Source organism: Neltuma alba, unplaced genomic scaffold, assembly GCF_004799145.2.
Source record: "Neltuma alba isolate B1F8T4 unplaced genomic scaffold, ASM479914v2 tig00010592_pilon, whole genome shotgun sequence".
Lineage (NCBI taxonomy): Eukaryota > Viridiplantae > Streptophyta > Magnoliopsida > Fabales > Fabaceae > Neltuma > Neltuma alba.
Window position 1 is genome coordinate 38,803 of NW_021635455.1, and position 23,220 is coordinate 62,022.

At 37.2% G+C, this 23,220-nt stretch overlaps 3 protein-coding genes across 7 annotated transcripts; 1 reads left to right on the forward strand and 2 right to left on the reverse strand.

The window, feature by feature from the left end:
- Nucleotides 1-445: 445 nt before the first annotated feature.
- Nucleotides 446-8,311, reverse strand: LOC114757347 (uncharacterized). 3 transcript variants are annotated; one of them, XM_028946366.1, is made up of 7 exons: nt 8,301-8,311; nt 3,062-3,497; nt 2,289-2,379; nt 1,966-2,126; nt 1,336-1,363; nt 1,091-1,199; nt 446-829 (listed from the first exon to the last, which is right to left on the reverse strand). In XM_028946366.1, the coding sequence occupies exons 2-7, from the start codon at nt 3,314-3,316 to the stop codon at nt 748-750; spliced, it is 726 nt and encodes a 241-aa protein (XP_028802199.1). In that variant the 5' UTR covers nt 3,317-3,497; nt 8,301-8,311; the 3' UTR covers nt 446-747. The 3 variants fall into 3 exon arrangements, with proteins under 3 accessions (XP_028802199.1, XP_028802200.1, XP_028802198.1); XM_028946367.1 differs by lacking the exon at nt 8,301-8,311 and having other exon boundaries at nt 1,966-2,123; nt 3,062-3,740; XM_028946365.1 differs by lacking the exon at nt 8,301-8,311 and having other exon boundaries at nt 3,062-3,737.
- LOC114757346 (rho GTPase-activating protein REN1) lies at nt 7,582-18,789 on the forward strand. 3 transcript variants are annotated; one of them, XM_028946361.1, is made up of 24 exons: nt 7,582-7,768; nt 7,881-7,972; nt 8,164-8,244; nt 8,643-8,679; nt 9,271-9,347; nt 9,825-9,895; nt 10,011-10,080; nt 10,417-10,561; nt 11,027-11,146; nt 11,817-11,894; nt 12,309-12,364; nt 12,437-12,506; nt 13,094-13,178; nt 13,691-13,934; nt 14,505-14,699; nt 15,543-15,854; nt 16,046-16,092; nt 16,395-16,455; nt 16,555-16,632; nt 16,734-16,844; nt 16,914-17,041; nt 17,309-17,366; nt 17,834-17,950; nt 18,131-18,789. In XM_028946361.1, the coding sequence occupies exons 2-24, from the start codon at nt 7,943-7,945 to the stop codon at nt 18,488-18,490; spliced, it is 2,631 nt and encodes an 876-aa protein (XP_028802194.1). In that variant the 5' UTR covers nt 7,582-7,768; nt 7,881-7,942; the 3' UTR covers nt 18,491-18,789. The 3 variants fall into 3 exon arrangements, with proteins under 3 accessions (XP_028802194.1, XP_028802195.1, XP_028802196.1); XM_028946362.1 differs by having other exon boundaries at nt 17,837-17,950; XM_028946363.1 differs by having other exon boundaries at nt 10,417-10,510.
- Nucleotides 18,790-19,858: 1,069 nt separating this feature from the next.
- On the reverse strand, nt 19,859-21,270 carry LOC114757378 (mitochondrial uncoupling protein 4-like). The gene has a single exon (XM_028946407.1). It carries the CDS (start codon nt 20,831-20,833, stop codon nt 19,859-19,861), a length of 975 nt encoding a protein of 324 aa, XP_028802240.1. The 5' UTR covers nt 20,834-21,270.
- Nucleotides 21,271-23,220: the final 1,950 nt, after the last annotated feature.

Genomic DNA, 23,220 nt, shown 5'->3' on the forward strand with positions numbered 1-23,220 from the left:
TACCTATACGTTGAGTGTTGAGACTAGAATGAGTTCTTCAGCCTTAAAATCAGCATTCCATAAGGCAAAGTCTGTTTCTTTTAAAAGTGTTTAGAATGTTTCAAAAGTATTTTAAAAAAATATTTTCAAGTAAATAAAGATAAAACTTTTCTCATATACTTACTTCAAACACTGTAAAATCGCTTTTAAAACTATAGTTTGATTTTCACCCAAATATTTCTTAAAATAAAAGAGATCCAAATATTATCATAAAAGAGGATCCAAATATTCACTTTTATTCAATTTTCTATCTCCTCTTTCTTCTCTACAATTTTTAAACATCCGCCACAAACATAGCCAAGGTACAAGGGTTTTCGATTAGATTAGGAGCATTTGACGCAACTTGCTTCTTAACCCATGATGCACAAAGTACCGCTCACTGCAAAGACAATGTCAAAACTTAATCTTGGAACAATAATCACTCGATTTTTATTGCTTTCCCTTGAATGATTAAAATTATACAGTTGAAAAGACCACCGAACATTAATATAAAAAAAACACATCCCCAGGAAGTTATCCCCACTCAAGCATTTAGATGAAAAGAAGAGATATTTACAAGATCGAGCTACATCCAAACCAAATGAACTAAGGAGCAAACGAATACAATTATAAACTGCACAGATTGTGGCAGACCACGCTGAATTGCAGCACAAGCATAAATACAGCGTTAATGTACATCGCAACTTTGCTCTAAGCTGCATTGGCGAATTAGAGAAGCTTTGATATAACATGACAAGAAGTCCAGAATGCTTTAGTTGCAACCCTTAAAATAACAGGGTTTTGATATATCCTGACAAGAATGTAAAACAGAAAATTGTCAGAAAGGGGGAAAAACAAACGATAAGGGGCACAGAAGGGAGGAATTATTGCATCAGAATGACTTTCTATAAATACGCATACAAATGTGAATGATCTCGCAAGAAAAGAAAACAAGAAAGCTCCAAAAGCAAGGCATGCCACGTAAATTGATGCAGGTTCCCGAGTATTAACATCTTGCCGGCAGATTCTGGTGGTTTTTGTAATAAGAGAAGGGGAAGGGGGGACCTCTTACCCAATAGCAGTAGCTCCCCAGGATGCAACATTGTAAATAACTTTGCTCCCAGCCCATGCCTTTTGAAGCTTCCCCTTCTTCTTTTTCATTGAAAATGTCTTGCCGAGCGCTATTTAAGACACAAAAAGGAAAGTAAGAAAGTGTTCATCCATATCTTTTAGCTTCACTGGTTCAACAAAAGCATAAACTTGCACAAAAAAGTGCTGCTTATTCGTTGTATGTAGGAATGAAGCAACCGGACTCACCTTCCTGGAGCTGGTTAGGGGTTAAATCCTGCAAAGAGTAAATCAATCAGTGAGAATGATTGTTAACTGGCAAGAAGGAAATGAAACATCACATAATTCCGTAAAAGTGATTGTTAGGCTGCAGCAGCATGAGAAAAGCTTCTAGATCTAAATTAGAAAGCAATGCAAGCCAGAATAGACGTGTATATCAAATGGGGGAAATTCTAAAAGCCAGGGCTGCGAGAGAATCTTTATACATGGTTGGGGGAGAACAATTTGCCAAACTTATTAGGAAACTTACAAAGGATTAAAACGACATATTTTTGGTAAGCTTTGCATCTTAATTGAGATGCAAAAACCATAGGTATGAGTGGGCGTTAGATATCAAGTCAAAAGGTCCACAAACACGAGACCTATTAGTAATGTTAATAGCAGATAGTAGAAGACCCAGTTCTACTTGTACATAACATCAAGAAGTAATTTAAAGCCAAGGGGCTGAAACCTTCATGATTGTCAAGTTACTATCAGAAAATATCATTATGATTGTATTTCAATGAATCTACCATACATCTAGTTATTGAATAAAAAGTGAGAGAGAAAAAAAATTACAGGCCAAAAGCCTCCTGCATGAGAGCGGTACAAATAACATACCTTAGTCTGTTTAAGAGAAAACAAATACGCAGCCATGAAGCAAGCAATGCCCTCTACTATATCTTCTTGTCTAACAAGGACATAATCTTCCTGGTCTGAATCAATATTTTCACCTTCCCATAAATCATTGTCACTGATCACATCCCAAGAATTGCCATCTTCTGTCACAGGCCAAGAAAATTGTTATAGCAATTAAGAAAACGGCTTTTATAAATTCCAGATAAGATAGATATCATCCCAGACAAACATCAATACAGAAATCTTTGTTACGTCAAAACTCAAAACCACCAGGTAGGAGACAAGAATTATATGGGGATGCATACCAGCTGCATTCTGCGAAACTGATGCCTGGGCACACTCTAACTTTTCAAGGAAGGCAGGGCACTCAACCCTAGATTTGAGAAGATCACATAACTGCATAGGGCACATGAAACGATCTGTCAGGAGGGATACTCTCCAACACTGATGCAGTATTTTCCTTAATGAGCCATTAAGTACCATGACATTTAAAGATTCTACCGCATTTACCATGAGGATAAACAGAATGACAATATCAACTGTCAACAACTTGTATCGCAGTACTGTTTATACAAGTCTTTAATAACAGATATTTGTCTTCAAGGGGCATCTACTGAACGCAAGCGGAGACGCCATTTTTTACAAACTTAAACAAGAAAAAAACTCTTCGAAGACAAGTATTAAGCAGAAAAGAGGAACATGACATTAATATCAATTAAACTTGACGTATTATAAACGTGCTCGAAAGATAGATACAACCTACGCCGTCGTAAGTTCAAATAAAGACACAAGTAAGCAAAAATGCTGAAACAAAAAGCTCGGGCTATAGGAAGAAACCGCCTCTTAATCTTTAATAAAAAAAGCTTTCCTTAACTTCCTTTCCTGGCTTTGGAACGTGATAAACTAATTCACGAATCACGATCGAAACAATCCAAACAAAAGCTAGCTCTAAAGAAGGTCAAATTCCCCAGCATTTTATTCAATCAACCTACTCCCATCTCAATCGCCACCTCTGTTCTGACATCAAATCGTCAAATGCTAAAATATCATGGAAACAAAAGCCCGCCTGAAAAAATACCTCTTCAGCTTCTCGATCAGCTCGCATAGAGGATGAGCCTTCAAGTCGACGTTCATCATCGGCCACTAAGGCTTCACCCTCACAACTCTCCACATCGTCACCATCACCATCGGTTGAATTGAGCAATTCTAGAGCTCTCTGACACTGCTCGAGCACGGCCTCCAAGGTCTTCCTCCTGACCAGAACACGATCCTTCTCCGAATTCTCCATCGCACTTTTGACAATGGCCTTCGGATCAGGAACCTCGACCTCCATTGGAGCTACCTCCGACTCGCACGGGTCCTGCAAACAGTTCCCGGCAGCCACAAGTTCCCTGATTCCGATCCTCTTGCGTGGATACTAGGAAACGAAAGCACTATTAATTATTAATGATTAGCGAATTAATTGCGAAATCCCCCTCTGTCCATAGGGATTTGAGAAACCCTAGGAAGGAGAACTGGAAAAGTTTTCCGCGCCTCAGTTGGCGATAACGCTGGACAACAGGAAATTATTGATACAGCTAAACAGACACGTGCTTTCTCGTTGTCTGCGCCATGCAAGTTGCGGAACAGCGTCCGGCGGTGGTGATGGTGGACGGGAGGTGAGACAAAAAGGGGTGGCGGGACCAAGAAGCGTCAGCCTTTTTGGCACTTGATGCCAACTGCCGAGTTTTCCAAACCCGGCTTGCTTTCTCTTCGACTTTTGCTTCCGCCTATCCGTATTTTCCCTCCGCGACCCGAAATTCGTATTTAATGAATCTAACAACGAGTTATAAGTGTTAGTTAATTAATTCAATTTAAGTAAATAAAAAAATTAATTAAATTAGTTATTTATTAGTTAGAATTATTATTTAATGAAACATTTCACATTTATAACTAATATAAAAATAAAAAAAATAAAAAATATGAAAGTAAAGTAAATTAGAAATTTTATATTCAGTACTAAATTGAATGTTAAATTAACTTTTTAAATTGATACCTTGTCATTAATTTGTAAGTTCTTACGATTTTATATGATTTTTAATTTAGTTTTTGAAATTTTTTTATTAAATCTGTAATTTTATTTATTTTTAATCAGGTTTTTATAACTTTTTCTTATTAATTATCGTCCGGTTATTTTACTTTATTTTTAATTAGATGCTTATTATTTTTTACCAACCACCTAAAATTACATTATATCTAATTAGAAAATTGGACAAAGCTATTAATTTTTTCGTTCAGCAGCCAGCACAAGGCACAACATGGAATACACCGAATGCCGATTACCGAGGGACATCAAACTAAAGAAAAATACATGCCAGGAGACCCTGCAATTGACGTTTTGCTTACCATTGCCATTTGAGTTGGGTAATTTTGCCAACCACTTCAACCTCACGTTCACGGCTCCAAAGCACATCAACAATTTTATTGGTTCCGTGTACGTGGAGTTTTCAGATTTCTGTATGATATGTATTTCCCTGCCATCTGGAAAACTCGTCTTTCATGCTGGCGGCTAACCCAGTCTATAGGTCTTCTAAAACCCTTCGTAGCAAATTAAATGGACACCCGCCTCGTAAGTAACCTTTTTATTTTATTTTGAAAATTTGTATCTTCATATTTATCCCAGCATTCAAATATATGATCCGTTTCCTGGCCAAAAAAAATATATAATTGATTTGTTTAGTCGATTTATTTTTTGTTCATCGCGATCTTTCGCGGTGTTGACATTCCAGAAGTTAAGAAAAATATTTTTAGATCAATTTACGGGGTAATGGGTTTATCTCTTTTTAAACTAGATAATTTGATGTTTAAACGAGGCCTGTTTGTTATAAGAACGTCAATTCATGTGGTTATTAATAAAGTGCAGCTAAAAGCTTGACGGGTGCACGGTACAGGAACAAGTCACAATGCCATCACAAAACAGAAACACAAGATTAATAACAACAAGGGAGGGATTGTGGGTCTGGGTCCAATAGCCCATTCACAAGACTTCAAATTTTTATATCTTGACTTAAAATTTGAAGGTTCCAGTTCATGGTTTTTTTTTTAAAACTATTATATATTTACTATTAAACTCAAGTTTATTTGATATATTATCTTGCTTTCTTAATTAAAGGGGTGTTTGGATGAAACCAAACCATGGTTTGGAGAATAACTTCTGCAGAATAGATTCTAGGGATAATAGATTTTGTGAAGAATAGATTCTGAGAAGTGAAAGTGTTTGGATAGTTGTTATCAAAAGCACTTTTTATATATACAGGTTACTAAAAAAGACATAAGTTAATATGATAATTACATAAAAGATAGATTTTATGATATATTTTAATTTGAAAGAATAAAATTGTTAATAATATTTTTTTTCTAACATAATAAATAATACATAAGATAATATAATTAATAAATAATTAATATGTGTGTATATATATTCATAAGATATAAGATTAAATATGTTTATAAAAAAATAACTGAGGGATGTTAAAGTCATATTATTGTTGAGATCTACTCTGACAGGCACAATCATACTCTTCAATTTGAGTCAAAAGCAAAATAGATTCACTTCTCCTGAAACTAAGTTTCAAAACCATGGTTTTGGCCCAAACCATGGTTTCGGATTATTTTTCCAAAATTGATGCTATTTGGGTGACATTCCACCCAAACTATGGTTTTGTCTCCCAAACCATGGTTTTACTTTGTAGTATAATTTGTACTACCTCCAATCCTAATTATAAGAGCTAGTTGACTAATTTGAAAAGATTAAGAAAATAAGTTAAGTTAATTATTTGTAATAAATAGGTGTTGTCTTTTCTAAAATATCTTTACTAATCAAGTATATTAGTTATAACTACCATTATTAGAATGACTACTTTGGAAAAAAATGCATAAATATGAGAAACAAAGTGAATTAGGGTCTTATAATTAGGATCAAAATAAAACTCAAATGAGATCTTATATTAAGAACTGAAGGTAGTATTATAAAAAGAATCTTATATTAAGGAGTAGTGTTATTTATCATATGAGCTTAATTTCGCTCACCTTCTGATGCTTACTAAGCGAATCAAGTTGTGCCATCATTCCTATGAAACGCTCCTAGCCCACTTTCACATGTCCTGCGGGGAGACTTATCACAATTGGGCTCAGGCCTTTCTGTACCTTTTTTTTTTTTGGGAATACTGGGTTCAAGTACATCGACTTTATTACATTTCTGTAGAACTCGATTTTCATCCGGTAGAACCCAAATTTGAAGCCCAAATTGTTCGCCCATATATCCGGAGTTAACTCGCTGATTAAATTACTTGAATAAATTTGCATGAAATAGCCAACGAATGCATGGAGTTCGTGAACTACAACTGGTAAAAAGAAACTCTGGATTAAATTTGTATCAACATTTAAAATCTTATTGATTTTCAAGTGGATCGTAACTCATTTACACCTTAAAATTCCAATTTTATGTAAGATGATTCTTTTATTAAGTTCTTCATAAAATCTTATTATCACTAGTAAAAAAATCGGTAAAAGGTAAATTAAAAATGGATTTTTCTTTAAAATATATCACACGTAAAAACCCAAGATACTGCAGGATGGATCTTCGCGGGGTGGCGGGATCACGGCTCTCACGTCATCTCCAAACATGCGGGGTCAATCCTCGTTTACAAGCCTCGTTTACCCTAAAATCAAGATACAAATATCACTATTTGATTTCGGATTTGTTTGAATCAACATCGCAAAAGTGTTTATAAATATTTTTACGTAAATCGAAATAAAATTTTCTCACATACTTACCTCACATTCTATAAATTATGTTGAAAAGCTATTTATAAGTCACTTCAAACAAGGCTTAATAATGGTAATTTAATTGATTGATGCGCGAAATCACTCAATGTAAAACTCAAAACGAGGCGGGAAATTTAACCCTTTCTTTTTTTCGGTGGTGAATGGGAATCAGAGGCGGCCTTTTAATTTGGTGCGAAGGTAATACACTCTCAAGCCTCAATACCTAGCCGTACTTGTTTTCTTTTCCTCCAATCATGCATTCAATTCTGCATCCAGACAAGGATAGCATAATCAAATCAATCAACATGTCCATTCATTGCGATTTTCATGCCATCACTTAATAATATAATACTAACCAAAATTATGGTGCACAATTTAATTTAAAATTATCAACCAAGGCAAAATTTCGCAAAGTACCCGTGACTTACCCCACTCCAATAATCGTTGTAAATTTCTTTCTATAGTTTCGGTGATCTCCCTTTTTTTCCGGGCCTGATCTCCTCACGTGGTAATAGTATTATTCAGCTATTCTAACTGATAAGCGGTGGGACCCATGAATTACAAAGGCGTGGCCTGGATGCGGGGCCACGTGTCTGCAGGTTGCAATGGAAGAAAACTGTGAAGGAACGAATCAAAAAAACACACGACATCGGAGACGTTGGTGCTGAAGCAATGGAATGTTTGGAAATTATGACCCAAGAAAACTTAGGCCCTTGTATTCCGTCGTCCCCGTTTTTTCCCTCCAACCCGGTGCTTCGTTTTGGAGGGTTGACGTGTACAATTCCCATCGCCGCAGATGAGGAGGACCCGCTCTTTTGTCCTCATCGCCATCGTTTCCGTTTCCTTGCATTTCTGACTCACCATTTGGAAGGTAGACAGAAACGGACACACGTACAGTATCTCTGTCTTCGCTTCCTCCCTTTCTCCTATTTCCTCTCTTCTCATTTCATCCTCTCTCTTCTTTTCGATTTCTGGCAAGGTATGTATGCTACAATGCAGATTGCTGAGATTTTCTTTTTTTGATCTCCATGAATGCTCCCCGAGATGCATTGCTATTTTGATGAATGTGGGTGCGATATTTTGTCGACTAGATGCCGTGACCCCTGCTGTCTTGTCGTCTTGGATATGAATCTGTGATTCTGGGATCACAGACATGACTAACAAAATTCCTGAAGTGTCTCAGGTAAAAAAGTGATAATCTCCTTTCACGGGAATAAAGGGATCGTTTCCAATCATCAACCTCTTTTCTTTTGCCCATGCATTCGTGAATGTGCATTTCATCCTTGATTAATTAAGAACGAGGAATTATAATGCCTTAGAATATGGAAATCTCACAACATGTGTTGCGTAAATCTGGTTTTCTGTGTATTGCAGGGAGATGGCGGTACTCCTCTACCCTCTTCTCAGCCTGGGCCACCAGAGCATCAGCGTTCGCGTGGCAGCAATGGCAATACGGTAATCACTGTTGTTTTCATTCATGGGATTATCGAATGAATATGGATCCAGTGGACTTTTTCCAGTTTATATTTGAGCATGAATTTGGCATTAACATCGCTGTCAAGTTCTGTGTCTCGTCAGGCTGGCCACATGGCTACGTAAAGATGTTGACGCTTGACGATTTAAAATTTTTTTATAGTGATAGTCAACGAAATTTTCATTAGCATATCCTAACAGGGCCAACTTCGATAAAGAGAAACACGCAGATTGAAAGTATTCTGATCATTCTTACATGTAGCCGGTTTAAATCAAGTGCATTTCCCCCGTCATCACGTTATTCTACTCCCCCCCCCCCCTTCATGGAGTTAATTGCATGTCTCAATCACCTCAGTTCAAATGCCTGTCATCTCTTGCAGATTTTCAAGAGTGGGCCGCTTTCCATATCTTCGAAAGGTGAGTTTTCCTCCACTTGTTTATGCATATGCTTCTACTGCACTGATCTATTTATGAATTAGTCACTTATATAGCAGAAATGGTAGGGATATATTCTCAAGAATCTAGAGAAAGTGGAGGTGGTAATTTTTTTCCCCCTTTGCCTGTTCATTAATATATCGCTATGCGTGCTGCTGCGCTTTTCTACGCTTTAGAATAATAGTTGGTGCTTTATATATCTAGCTAGGGAGAAAGAACCTTAACTGAATATCAAAAGGATGAGAACGCTATGAAGAAAAAGTTGAGCAACCATTAGTTAATAATTGCATAAGAGAAGTCTAAGATAACTCAGTAGACATTTGAACTATAGCAAAGGAGGAAACTCTGATCTGAAGATAGTGGCAGTCCTATGTGTTGCAAATTCAGCTTTGTATAATCCTTTCTCTTTGATTCTCGTTCTTTAGTCCTTCCCAAACCACCTGGGGTTAACTAGTAAGGAAGGGATGGGGTAGGTGTGGTTAGTGGCTAGGTTTCAAACCCTCCTGATGTGATCATGCGATTTTTTCCCCCCTTTTCTAAAATATCCTTATTTTATGAATTCTGGATGCGTAGGAATTGGATGGACATCTTGGAAGAAAAGGTGGTTTGTTTTAACACGCACTTCACTGGTTTTCTTCAGAAGTGATCCAGTAAGTGTTTTCTTGCGACATCTACTTTGTTTATTTATATCTCTGTGGATTCAATCATAGTTTTTCTAGAGTAGAAATATATAATGCTTGTAGAGTTTGAAGTTTTGGGCAAGTTAGGAGAAAAAAGGATAACGGCTTAATTGGAAATTGAAATAAATTCATACTTTAAAAAGGAAAAAAAAAGAAAAAAGAAGAAGTGGTAATATATCTGTGGAACGTGCCACGCATTTATAATGCATAGTTTTTGAGCCCTCTAAGTAAAAGAAGGCTAATAGCCTAACAGAGATTGGAAGCGAATTTGCATTTGTCTTTAAAATATTTTCTCCTGTCCATACTCTTTTTTCCCCCAAGTTGCCGTAGTAAATATATCCAACAGCTTTCTTGTATAAGTTAAGAGTCCTTTGTGGATGCTTTTCCCCTTGTGCTACGATGCCTATTCCTTTTTATTGCTTTATCATTTTATTTTCTGCTTTTCAGAGTGTTGCTCCTCAGAAGGGGGGTGAAGTGAATTTAACACTTGGTGGCATTGACCTCAACAATTCAGGCAGGTTAGCTATTGTTTAAATGCTAGAAATCATTAGCATTCTTTTCCTCTTCCTAATTGAACATAGCAGAAGTTGTAAAGTGTATTGATCACTAGAAAATTACTGTCAAATTTTGTAGTGTTGTTGTCAAAGCAGATAAGAAACTTTTGACTGTGCTTTTCCCTGATGGACGAGCTTTCACACTTAAGGTGCTTCACTTCCTCTCTCTCAAATATATTTCCTCCTAGAAATTTCCTCTTTCCTTGATGAGTTAGTGATATGTTGTGTACTTGTGTTGCATTTTATTTACTCGACATTTTATATATGAGATGCCTTGAAAATGACTGCCTCACTTTTTTTCACTATTTATCTATATTTGCAAGGTATATTGTGATTTCATTGTTACTACATTGATAATTGCACATATGTGCTCAATAATTTTGCTCTGTAATTCAACACATATTGAGGTGAAGATAGAATAAGAAATGACAATATGGATATTATTCTTTTCTGCTACTCTATGATTTTATTTATCGCTACTGCAGGCTGACACTGCAGAGGATTTGCATGAGTGGAAAACTGCACTTGAGAATGCTTTGGCGCAAGCCCCGGGTGCTTCTGATGTCACAGGGGAAAATGGTATCTTCAGGAACGATCAGACTGATTCAATTGATATTTCTTTGGACCAGTGTATGCTCTTGTTATAGTTGTTCTTTCTATATGTTGACTGTCAGTTCACATCCTGTGCAAACACTGTATGTTTCACATGATCTTTGTACTTATCTTACAAAATCCAGCTGTCAGCATGCTAATATTTGTTGAAACAGATAAAGCTGAGTTCTGTTTGTTTTCTGGTATGATCAATGGTATGCATGTTTAAAAGATATCTGTGAAATGGCACTTGACATTAACATTGATTTTTATATCTTCTAGGTTGCATAAAAAGGGATGGATATTTGACTATCTTCTGTATGTTTGTGTTATTTCTGCTGTGTTAAGTTTGTGTCATTAATACATTGAAATTTATCAATTTTCATTTTGGCCTGATACCCTTTATAATGTCCGCTTGAATTCTTCTGTGAAGTTGTTTCTGATTAATGCTGTAAAATTCCATTATTTACTGTTTTTCCCTTACACTTTTACTGAACTCTATAGCAAAGGATGTAGAACCAGCAAAATCTACTGTCATTGGCCGGCCAATTTTACTTGCTCTGGAGGATGATGATGGAGCTCCATCCTTTTTGGAGAAAGCCCTCAGGTTCATAGAAGAGCATGGTGAGTTTTATGCTTTCCTTTCTTTAAAGAATTCCTTTTTTTTTTTTTTTTGGGATTATGATGATGCATCGTAAATGGCATTTTATGCTGAGTGTACAGAGCTGTTCCTCCTCTAACGGATTAAATCTTAGATTTTTCTTTTTGCAAAATACCCCTACTAGACAGCACTTGAGAGTGGCCTGCTGATGGATGTGGCAATGCTTACTATTGTAATTTGCTGCAAGGAAGAGCTTCAACCTATTTAGCATATTAATTCCTAATGTTACTCGTTGAGAAAGAAGAGCGCAAAGTTAGAATCACCTCATCAGTAAGAAGTTGTAAAACCAAATACTGGCCAATATGGTGCTTTGCATAAGTCAGACACATTACATGTCGGCTGTGTCCGTTAGCTTATCGTTTTATGCTTGTGAGCCTTAAGTGGGTTAGCAACACTTCATGCTTGCGACTTCTATCAGTCGATTTTTGTGATGGGAAAACAAGTTTTTCAACTGAATATCGTCATGTTCTTGAAATGAAAGTTTAATATCAGGGTTGTTTTATTATTGCGGGTAGGGGATTTTGCGGTAGATTGATGTCAGTTATCTGTACCGAGTCTTTAGGATCCTTTTAGCATTGTTTACTCATGGCATAAGTTGCTTTTTATATGTATCTTATGAATATTATAAAACAGGGGTCAAAGTCGAAGGGATCTTGAGACAAGCAGCAGCTGTTGATGACGTTGAATATCGAGTTCGGGAGTATGAACAGGGTCAGTACTTTTCCTTTGCACAGCCTTTGATTTTATGTTTTTCTCTAGCTACGTCTGCTGTAGTGTGCTTGCATTTTCTTTACATTGTGTTCTGAACTTCATTCATAAGTGGCAAACTGTCAGCTCTCACCTTATTTCAGGCTTTGCCATGCAAATGTTATGAGAGATTTGAGGATTGTTATATACTGAACGTAATTCCTTCTAAAATATGTCAGTTAATGGGTCGTCATATTGGATGCCCTGGAATTTCCCCAAATCCCCACGAGTCTTGGGCTGCAAGGCCTTCTCTTTCTACATATAATAATATCCATCAAGAATATTAAGCTTTCCATTGTTGCTGTCGCAGATACTTCTTTGATACTTTTCTAATCACTGATCAAGTCCACTGTTCTTTGATATGGCATATGTATTCAGGAAAAACTGAATTCTCTGCTGATGAGGATCCGCATGTTGTTGCCGATTGTTTGAAGGTATTTTCACATAAACCAAGCATCTGGTTCTTTTAGGAGGGGTCATATATAATTTATTCTACACTTTTTCAGTATGTACTCAGGGAATTACTTTCATCTCCAGTCCCTGCATCTTGCTGCAAGGCTCTGTTAGAAGCATGCCGTAAGTGTCTGGTTTTCGTCATCCTTCTCTATCTATAATGTAATAATTACCAACCTGCTAAAGACTTACTTTGTGTTTGGATTAAATCTTAAACTTGTTTTGATTAAGATATCGAGTTCAATTAGACCACTACTTTGCAATGATACCCTTTTCTAATCTTGCATATAGGATAAAGAAGTCCTTTGTTGCCAAATGAATTCTTACCGGTGAAATCCACAAGTTTTGCTTTTAATTACATTTTAGGCAAGACAATTTGAAAATTGGGGATTTAGTGCAATTGAATTGTCATGTTCTCATTGTTCTAAACCTAGGCTGGCAATAGGGCGCAACCGGGAAGGATTTTTCAATGCATATCCCTGACTACACTTGTATTTTGTTGTCTTCCAAACCCCTTCTGCTGGCTGAGTAGAAAATCTGAGCAATTAAAGAAATTTCTTAAATCATTTACGGCATTCTAGTTAGTTGATTAAAATAAGCTATGACATAGTAACATTGTCTTAATTAGTTAGAACAAACAATGGTTTATGATTTAACGGAATGACCAGGTTCGATTTTCTTTCATATTTGGAAATTGGCATATTTATTAGGAACTGAACGTGCTGGTAGGATTTCTGCTATCCGTGCTGCAATATGTGAGACTTTCCCTGAACCAAATCGCCGTTTGTTGCAAAGGTACTTGATTATTCAATTTATTGTCCCCCATTACCTTCCTTTAGAGCAAAAATATGTGAATCACTTTGATTGCTATCTCCCCACCCCTCTTTTTCCCTGCCGGATCACCAACTTGAAAAGAGGATTAACAAGACTTGAACAAGTAAACTTGAGCATCAATATTTATACCAGATTGAAATCGCAACTCCCAAGAAAGTTTCAAGCTACTAGTGAATGGGATGTTAAACAAATTAATAACTGGAATGTGAAGTCATTTTCCACATCGAAATAATGTTGGAGGATGTCGTTGTAGCTTATATCTTTGTATTGTTTGGTGACGATCATTCCATATGTAGCAGAATTTTCCTCTAATGGGCTTGTCTTTGTGATTAACCTTGTGAATAATGGAAGCTAGGGAGCTATTCTATGAATTATGATTAAATTTCTGTTGTTGCACAGATAAGAATTACACTATTTATTTCCATGATTTAATGCACTTATTCTTTGTATGTAAAAATTAATTTCACTTTCAGAATACTCCAAATGATGCAAACCGTGGCTTCCCACAAAGCTGTGAATAGAATGAGCTCCTCCGCTGTGGCAGCTTGCATGGCACCCTTACTTCTTCGTCCCCTTCTTGCAGGGGAATGTGACGTTGAAAATGATTTTGATGTGGGTGGTGATGGCTCTGTTCAACTTCTACAAGCAGCTGCTGCAGCTAACCATGCTCAAACAATTGTTATAACCTTATTAGAAGAATATGACAGCATATTTGGGGTAAGTTTACTTATTTTATCTATATTTATTGCAGGGCTTTTACTTATAATATATGCATCTATGACAACACCAACGGACAAACGTACATCTCTTGTATTAGTCTTTAGCTACAGATTGTGTCACTAACACATTTGTCCCTGGCGTGCTTTCTTCCTTTTCTACATAAGAGCCAGGGATCTTTATATTTATTTTTTCATTTATTGGGTTTTCAAGTTTGTCCCCATTAGAGGACATAATCTGATGCTTGTGAAGTACGGCTCGCTCTCTGGGATAGAATATTCTTATGTTGAAACTTTGCTTCAGGTGGATCCTTTGATGAATAAGATATTTCTTACATAAACTTTTAGTATATGAAATAAGGTATTATGTTTTCTCTTTCCCCAAGGGACTTTCCAACCTAACAGTGTCCTATCAAATTAGATATACTGCAAAAGGGTAAACATCTGTGTAAATCTTCTATTACTTTGGGCTCCATTTTGCTCTATACCTCTGAACACATGCTTATTTCACTATTTTTTTTTATGACTAATCTTCCCTGCTATCTTTTTGTTGACGTTATTATGGTTCTAGGAGGAAGGAGCTGGGTCCCCAGGCATATACTCTGATTCAGAAGAGAGTGGATCTGGGAGCGAGGAGGGTACTGAAGATGATGAATCTTACGATGATGAAGATTATGATGATGAGTGTGATGAAGAATCAATACAAGAGTCCGATGCAGATGCAGAGGGCAGTGAGAGTGAAGACTCGGGGGGGAAGGATGATAAGGTTTCTGTCCCTTTCATTTATTTCACGATAATTGGAAGAAAATGTAGTAAACTGTTACGTAGCTCTGGAAATTTTATAACCCATTTACAAAGACTCAGTCAATTGGCTTGGTGCTGGAAAGAATTTTCCAAGCACATCATGTTTTATTGGACTAGAAGGAGAAATGTTGTGCATTAAGTTTTCACTTACGGTGCAGATGTAGCAAAAGAAACAAAACAGAGGCATTAACAGAATTTTGGAAAAGTTTTGATGGCACCCTAAAATAACCTTTACCTCTAACAGGTGTTCCTTTACCACTTCAAGAGATCTTAGCCTATGTATTGTCTAACAAGCTGCTCCATGTCCCAATTGATTTGTTGCCTCTTTGGATTAGTTTTCCTTGCTTTTTTCCGTTTCGTCGAAGCCCAAACATGTTTTTTAATTATAAAGAATAGTTTATTAGAAAAACAAAGCATTTCATTTTTTTTTTTTTTAATAAATCTGAAAGAGCTTTTCCCTGCCTTTTTTCTTCTGCTGAAACTTCAAAAGTCGCCTTTTCAATTTGATCCTTTACCAAACACTTAAAACTTTTTTCATGTATAACATCATGTTTATTTGGGTCTTACTAAATGGTTAGTCTCATTTTGTTTATCTTGATGTGCATATCCTGCATTTCCCCCCTGAGATAGTGTCATATGACGCTGCAGCCTCCATCTTTATACCTTCATGTTATGTAAGATAACCATTTTTTCTTGGTAATAGTTCACTGTTTATATGATTTTTCGGTCTGGCGTTTGGGGAAGGGCAGAGGGAGGAGACCGGAAGTGTGAAACTACCCTTATCCTAATTTCTTGAAATGTGCAGAGCCGTGATCATTCAAAGAAGGATGTAAAATCCTCAGTTGACAATGAAGGTCCTAAAGCCAAACAGATATCATCACAGCCAAGTGAAGTCTCACTATCCCGGGACGTTGACGTTAAGAGCCGTGAAAGTCTAACAAGTTCAAGCGAGACTGCTCGTGCAGAGAAGTCCAGCACACCTGATGACGTAGTCGAAGTTTTTTCCGCTGACCACAGTGCAGTGCATAATCTAAGCTGTCCCATTGACAACAAATCACTAGACATATCTGATGATCCAGCACATGGTCTGAGCCACACGATATTAGGGCGTACTTCTGTAAGTGCATTTGTAGCATGTCTTTCTGATCTTGGCATTTATTCATTTTTCACGTGCGTACAGATGGTTAAAACTCACACCTGACACTGAACTTTTATGTCCATTTCCTTTCTTCCTTTTTGGAGTCTAGCTATGTTGATTTTATCCTACTATCCCAGTTAATTGTTTATTCTTTTGTACAATATGTCCAGGCAATGAAGAATCTTGCCATGGAAACTGATGACTCTTCTACCAATGCGTGAGTAATTGGCATCCGCTGACTACTAATTTATCTTTCTCTGGTCGCTTTGTAGCTCCAATTGTATCTATTCGTTGCTGTTTAGAAAAGCAGGGGAACAGAAAAGTTAAAGAAAAGTAAGAGAGAACACAAAGATACTATGAACAGTAACATTTTATAGAACAGTCTGTAGTCCTTAGTTTTAAACTTCTAGTAGTCCACAGCGTTAATTTTATCGATGCCTGTGCTCAACATTAACCCATAGTAAACATCTCTGACTAGTTTCTTCATCTTTACTGATCTATGTTTTTGACCATTCGTAGAGCTGAAATCGAGAATCTTGAAGCTACCAAGGTAGAATTGCAAAACCAAATCACGGAGGAGGTAGTAACTTGATTTTCTTTCTTGATAGTTATGTTGATAGGAGCGGAAGTATGTTATTTGTTGGCAATTTTCCATCGTCCATTCTACTTTCTGTTGTAGTCTAATGCAAACCTGCAAACTTATCTGGAAAAACAAAAGGAATCCATGGACGAGCGTCGTCTGGCTCTTGAGCAAGATGTAAGTTCATCACGCGAGTATATAACTTCCCCCGTCTTTCTTCCTCCAGTAAATCATTTAGTATAAATTTAGATAATGTTCTGTAACTTTTCTTTCTTCAGGTAGCTAGACTACGGGAACAGCTGCAAAGGGAGAAGAATTATTGGGCAACTCTAGAAGCAGGAAACAAGTATTCTCCTGGATCCTCGTCCAATTCAACCGGTGATGAAAAGGTTAGTCTACCTCACTTTTATGTGGTTTTTTGAGCACGCATCAAAATACTAATAAAAAGCTTACAATAGACCAAGGCAGACCTTGAGGAAATAGGTCTCATAGAAGCAGATCTTGCCAAGTTACGGCAGCGGATTGATGATCTTGGCAGGCGGTGTAGTGTACAACATGAGCACACTTCAAATCATGAAACAAAATTGTATGTTAGTCAATTATGAGCTTATTTCTGCATATCCTTTTGCTCTTACTTTTACAATATTATATCGCTAATTGGTTTAGTTTTCATGAAAAAATTTGCTAGTAATATTACTTTTCCACATAAAAAGTAATTGAGCACTTCCAAATAGATTTTATGGGAAGAATGGCTGTTTTCTTTTTCGGCATATGTTTGTTTGCACTTGATTGTCTCTCTCCATATCAATTACTAGATTAAAAAATTCCTTTGTCCATGGGAAATCATCGACAGGAAGAATAAGGATACTGAAGATGCATTTACTTCTCAGGCTCAGATTGAAAGAAGCAAGGTAAATTTATCAAGTCTTTCAAGTATATGTATCATTGTGGTGATGAAAGACGATGGACACGTTCACACAATTTGATGATACTGTTCTGCTCCCAGGCAAAAGAATTTTGAAATGTATACATTTAAATTTTGGAAGTGATGCCCATTCGCTATCCGACGTTCTACATTTATAACTGTTTTATATGATTTGGGATAACTATTTTATTTGTGTGAGCAGAGAGAAGAAAAAAGAGAGATAACTTTTGAAACAAATTAATTAAATAAAATGCTCCAGCATGCAGATTCTTCTATCAAAGGATTTGTATTAAAGCCCCGTCTGGCAGAAAAATAAGCAGGATAACTTCTCAAGCTCCTGCTATATTCTAATTAAACGTATATTTATACTTGTAGCTTTCTCAGAAACCAAAAGGTTGCAGGATATTGAATTTACATATCATTTTTTTTTAACCTTATTGGTGTTTGATGCAAAAGGACGTTCCCTTCGGCGGAGCCGAGAGTGAGAATGAGAAGAAGCGGGAACCAACATCTCTATTTAACAAATATCCACCTCAAATTTCTTCGAAAAAAGTTGGGGCAAAGGCTGAGGTATGTTTCATGAATTTGGTTATGAATCAGCGTTGTTTTGTTTATTGTGTATTCAGTATAATATGTGCATGAGCAGTAGATAACAAGTCATCCCATGACGAAACCAGAAAAAGCCTTTTTACACGGCACTGGCAAACTGAGGGCGATGCGAACTAATCTATTCTTCTCCTTTAATAACAGCATCAGGTATCAAACTTCACTACTTCTAGACTGACGAAACTTTCCACCAGACTAAACTTTCTGAAGGAGCGTCGAAATCAAATTCAGCAGCCACAGCCATCTCTCAGTAACAAGTCTCGGGGACCCGAAACTCAAACTGTGTCAAACCCAGAAAAGGGTAGAGCCATGGACAGTTCCCAGCCACCCTCAATTCCAGATAAAGGTTCGGGCAAAGAACCTCAGTCGCTCCAAAATTCAGACAAAATGAGAAAATCAGATAGCCAGTCAACCCATCATCCAGATAAATGGATTCAAAATCAATCCTCGGAAAGAGGAAGGTCCGAAGGCCATCAGTCTTATAATATGGATAAAGGTCGATGATTAGAACGCCATTTTTATGTCACAAGAACAAACTCCAGATGATTCAAGGCCATTGCAATCATTAAGCTCTGTGCTATTTCCTCGCACGTGGCATTGCTTATGTCTTCCACAACGTTTTGAGCGGGTTTACAAAGCAGAGTCCGGAGAGAAACTCGTTTGATAGGTTGACGCAGGGGCCGATGTTTAAAGAGGATGAGAAAAGGGCGGGGGGTCCATTTTCCTTTAATTTAGGATGTACAAGGCACGATTCAACCATCCCTCGTTAGATTACAAATTAAATGGAACTGTCTATGATCTAAGTTGCTGATCTTTGCGTTGGCAAGTTTCTGATTTTGGCAGTCACAGTGCCAGCACCTGTGGCTTTTGTAATCACATTACCACCGTTTTTTTTTTTTTTTTTAAATACCCTCAATCACATTACCACCTTGGTAAATGCAACATTGTTTAGTTTCTCTGTATATAAATGCAGATTTCCTAGCTTCCTCGGTGTGAGATCGTCGAAGGCAAAATTCGCGGGACTTGATTACATGCTGCCTTAATTTCAGCTTTAGGGATGGTAATAATGACGGCATGATATAAAAATGATTATTTAATCGAAGCCGTAAATTCAATTTATATCAATCTTGACCGGTAAAATTATATCAATCAATTTCAACTAGAAACCTATAAAAGAAGAGTAACTCAAACTACTTGTTCCTCATCAATTTCCTAGTAGTAACTCCTTTGTTATCATTGTAATCCTTTTTATTTGGGAGAATTAGAATAAAGGACATGTAGAAAGAAATATTTATTAAAAAAGACTATAAAAATTAGAATTACTTAAAAGGACCAAAATTTAAATATTGATTCTAAAATGCCAAATTATCTCTATCCCACCTCCATCTCTCTCCTTGATTTTTCCACCCTTGATGGTAGTAGTAGTTGTTGCTTTCCTTCCCTATTATTTTATATTGTTAGGTATTTATTTCAAAATAATGTAATTACATTTTTCCCACAAGTTTTTCAAAAGTTAGAACTTCCCTAAGCTATATATACACAACTTTTTTGTTATTCATACTCAGAATTTGCAATTATTAATAACATTATTATTTCAAGATCTTTAAGTTTTCTTGTCACAAATAATAACATTTAAAACCATTTGTTACTCACAGTCTGAAATATAATATTTGATGGTTTTTTAATTTTGTATAGAGTGAGATGCGGCAGTTGATTGGAAAAGAAGAATAATTATAGGCAATTTAGTATTTTTAAAATTACATTTTAATTTTTGGTCTTTTAAAACAATCATGATTTTTAAGATCCTCTAAAATAAATATTGTTTTTTCTTAGTCCTTGGTTCTAATTCTCCCTTTTTATTTTTAATCCCAATCAAAATTCCTTGAGCAACTTCCTCACTTGCTCGAGAGTCACAAATAGCACCACGGTAAAGGGTCCTTGCCTTGATATTGTGGGGACGAATCCCTTATACAGAGCCATAGGTCCTTCAGCCTTCGATGTCTTGAATGCACAACCCAAGGCTCCATTATGCGGTGGGGTTGCCTCTGCCTCAACATTCATGTTCATCACCCTCGTCTTTATCACGTCCACGGGATTGGAAGCCACCGCTGCCACAAACCCCGCCGCGAAGCTTGCCGTGACGTGGGTTCCGAGGCCATCCTTCATCAGCCCCTTTCCCAAAATCATCTCCTTGAATTGATCATAAGAAGTCAATTGAGAAGCTGTCACGATCATCGCACGGTTCACCGTAAGAGCCGAACCCCGCCACAGGCTAGTAATTCCTTCCTCACTCGTCATGCGCGCGATTGAGTCGAACACGCTTTTATAACCGCGCCGTTGAGCCGTCGGAAGCCGACCATCCGCTTGCATCCGGACCATGGCCACATCAGCAGGGTTTCCAATGGCTGCACCTATCCCGCCGGCGATTAGCCCCGCAGCTACCTTTCGGGTCAGGAGCATCTTGCCCGTATCTGGATCGGCCCATTTGTGCTTCATCACATCGTATAGACCCATGCGGGTAGTGGAATAGAGTGCTTGGCGAAGCACTGTGGCGGATACGCCGGAAAACAGGGCAGCCACGCCTTCGGACTGCACAATCCAAACACCGACGGATATGAGTCCAACACCAGGTCGAAGACCAAGCGTGGCCGGAGAGGCAGCCATCGCCGGAGAAAGTGGGGGAAAGGCATAAGCTGGACGCAGATTCTGTATTGGCTGAGGTCTCACAGGAATAGAGTGTTTCTCGCCCTTAAGCTGCAAGCGAACTTTGATGAGATCGAGTGGAAGAGTTGTACAGCCGGCGACAGTGGAAGCAATGCCGCCTTCAACAAATCCTTTGAGACCCATGTCGAGGGATATAAATTTGTTAATGCTGTCACTGGAAAGACAGAATTTTGATAGCACTCTGTTCAAAATCAGATCCTGCTTCCTGAGATCTGATTCCTGAACAGAGAATGGAAAAACATGTCACGTTTTGGGATTCATAAGGAAAGGAACGGGCGTTGGGTTTAAGATGCGGAGTGGAGGAGGAGTCATGTTTATAAAGTTTCCTGATTTTTGAAGACGAATTGGCGCCCCGCAATCGCTAACCAATATGCTACTAGTACGTGTTTCAAAACTAGGGCAACCTCCCCCTTTTTTCATCTAAAATAATCAATGTGTGTGTAAAACGCTGGTTTGAGTACAAGCGGAGGCCGGGTTGGTCCGGTTCTGCCCCGTTACGTTGGGCAGGTCAGACGCCAAGACGATACGTGTGTGCGTAATTCACATGGCACAAACATATATGCATGTGTATATGTCAAGGAACAAAAAAACCGGATTGAGAACTAAACCGGCTGAGACAATAGGTTAAGGGTCACTGGTTGGACCGTGGTCGAACCGGAATCAGACCGGTCATATTAAAATAATAAAATTTAATTCATAGCATTAAAATAGAACAACACAATCAAAATTATGATGCAGTATGATACCTTCTCCTCTGTACAAAATTAATCTAAAGGATCAAGTCAAGACAAGGATCAAAATCAAAAGTTTTGTTTATTGTATCATGCTAACTCAATCCAAATCTTATGAAGCTAGATGAACCAAAAACACTATCAGAAACTTCAAAGATGAAAACCCAAATTATATCAAACCAACCATATTATTATGGCATTTAAAATTAAAATTTATTAAAAAAAAAAAAAGGGTTGTGGCCGGCTAGTCTTGCATCATCATCCTGAACATGAACTTGAGGAGTGTGTAATGCAACAATAGCTATATTATTTGATTCATTTCAGCGACAACTCTTGATTTATTTCAGCAACAACAATCTTGATTTATTTGATTATTTTAGCAGCAACACTCTCCTCCCTTCTCAAATCTGAAATCTCACAACAGTCTAGAGAGAAGCAGCTCTTCGATCTTAAAAAAACAACCTAGCTAAAAAAGAAAGGTGTTGAGCTTACCCACAAGGCTACAACTCAATGCCTGAACCGAAGGTAAAGCAGGACATCCATGAGCGGCAAAGGTGAGGTAGGACGTCAGTGAGGAGAGGATGGACTATGGAGACTTGGGACTTGTCATGTGAGCTTCGAAGGTGAACGGCAAAGGCGAAGCAATGTGAGCAATGAATGGAGCCACAGAGGAGGGAGTGCCACTGTTAGTGATGAGTGAACAGAATGACGGCACGACGAGACGACACTATGGATTGCTTGGGTTTCACGGCAAGAGTCTGGGATCGGGAGAAAGGGGAAGAGATCTCGGCGATTTGGGGGGGGAGAGGATTTTGATTTTTAGAAATGGGGGAGGAGGACCGAGGGGCTCGAGACTGGGTTGAACGAGGGAGGGAGAAAGAGTCTTTTTCTTTTTGTGTTTTTAAAGCCAAACGACGCGGTTTTGTCTGCTGGGCAACCAAAATTAAACCGGGTGAACCCCAACCGGTTTTTACCCCAGTTTAACACTGGTTTTTATTGGTTGGACCAGTTCCCCACCGTTTCACAACATATCCAGTTTTTTCTCCAAACCAGATCGAACTAGGGGCCAGTTCACTGGTTTTCTAGTTGAACTGGTCAGTCCAGTCTGATTTTTTTCTCTTTGGTATATGTTTTACCTCCCATCTTATAAGAATAATTCGTTTGACATTTATTTTAATTTTAAATATATTAACTTAATTTATTTTATTTCTCATATTTATCAGTTTTTATTAATATAATCCCTATAATAAGTGTATGGAATCAATTTTAATATTCATGACGGTGATGCTTATCAAATGTTAAACATAAAATTTAATTCGCACGATCAAAAAATTTTTTTGTTATATTTTGACTTTTTTTTAAAATATTTTTTTAATAAGTAGATAACCCAAAATAAATATAATCTTTTTAATAGTAAGCTTTTTTAAAAAACGATTTTCATTTAAAAATTATTAATTGAAAATTTTAAATACAGACAATTAAATTACTGTATTTGAATGGTGTAGATTTCATTCCAACAATGCAATGAACACTAAAAATAGTTACGTAGTTAGTAGTTATGCGTAGTAAAAGTTTTATTAAATGACAGTTTTAATCAGTACTCCCTCCGTTCCTTATTATAAGAGACATTTGATGCTTATGTCATGTTCCTATTTATAAGAGACACTTACAAGTTGTCTCTACTTTTTTGTGTTGATTTACTATTTTACCCATATTTATTATTCTCCAACTCACATTCTCTCTCCCTCCCACTTCTCTTTCTTTTAATAATTTAATTGT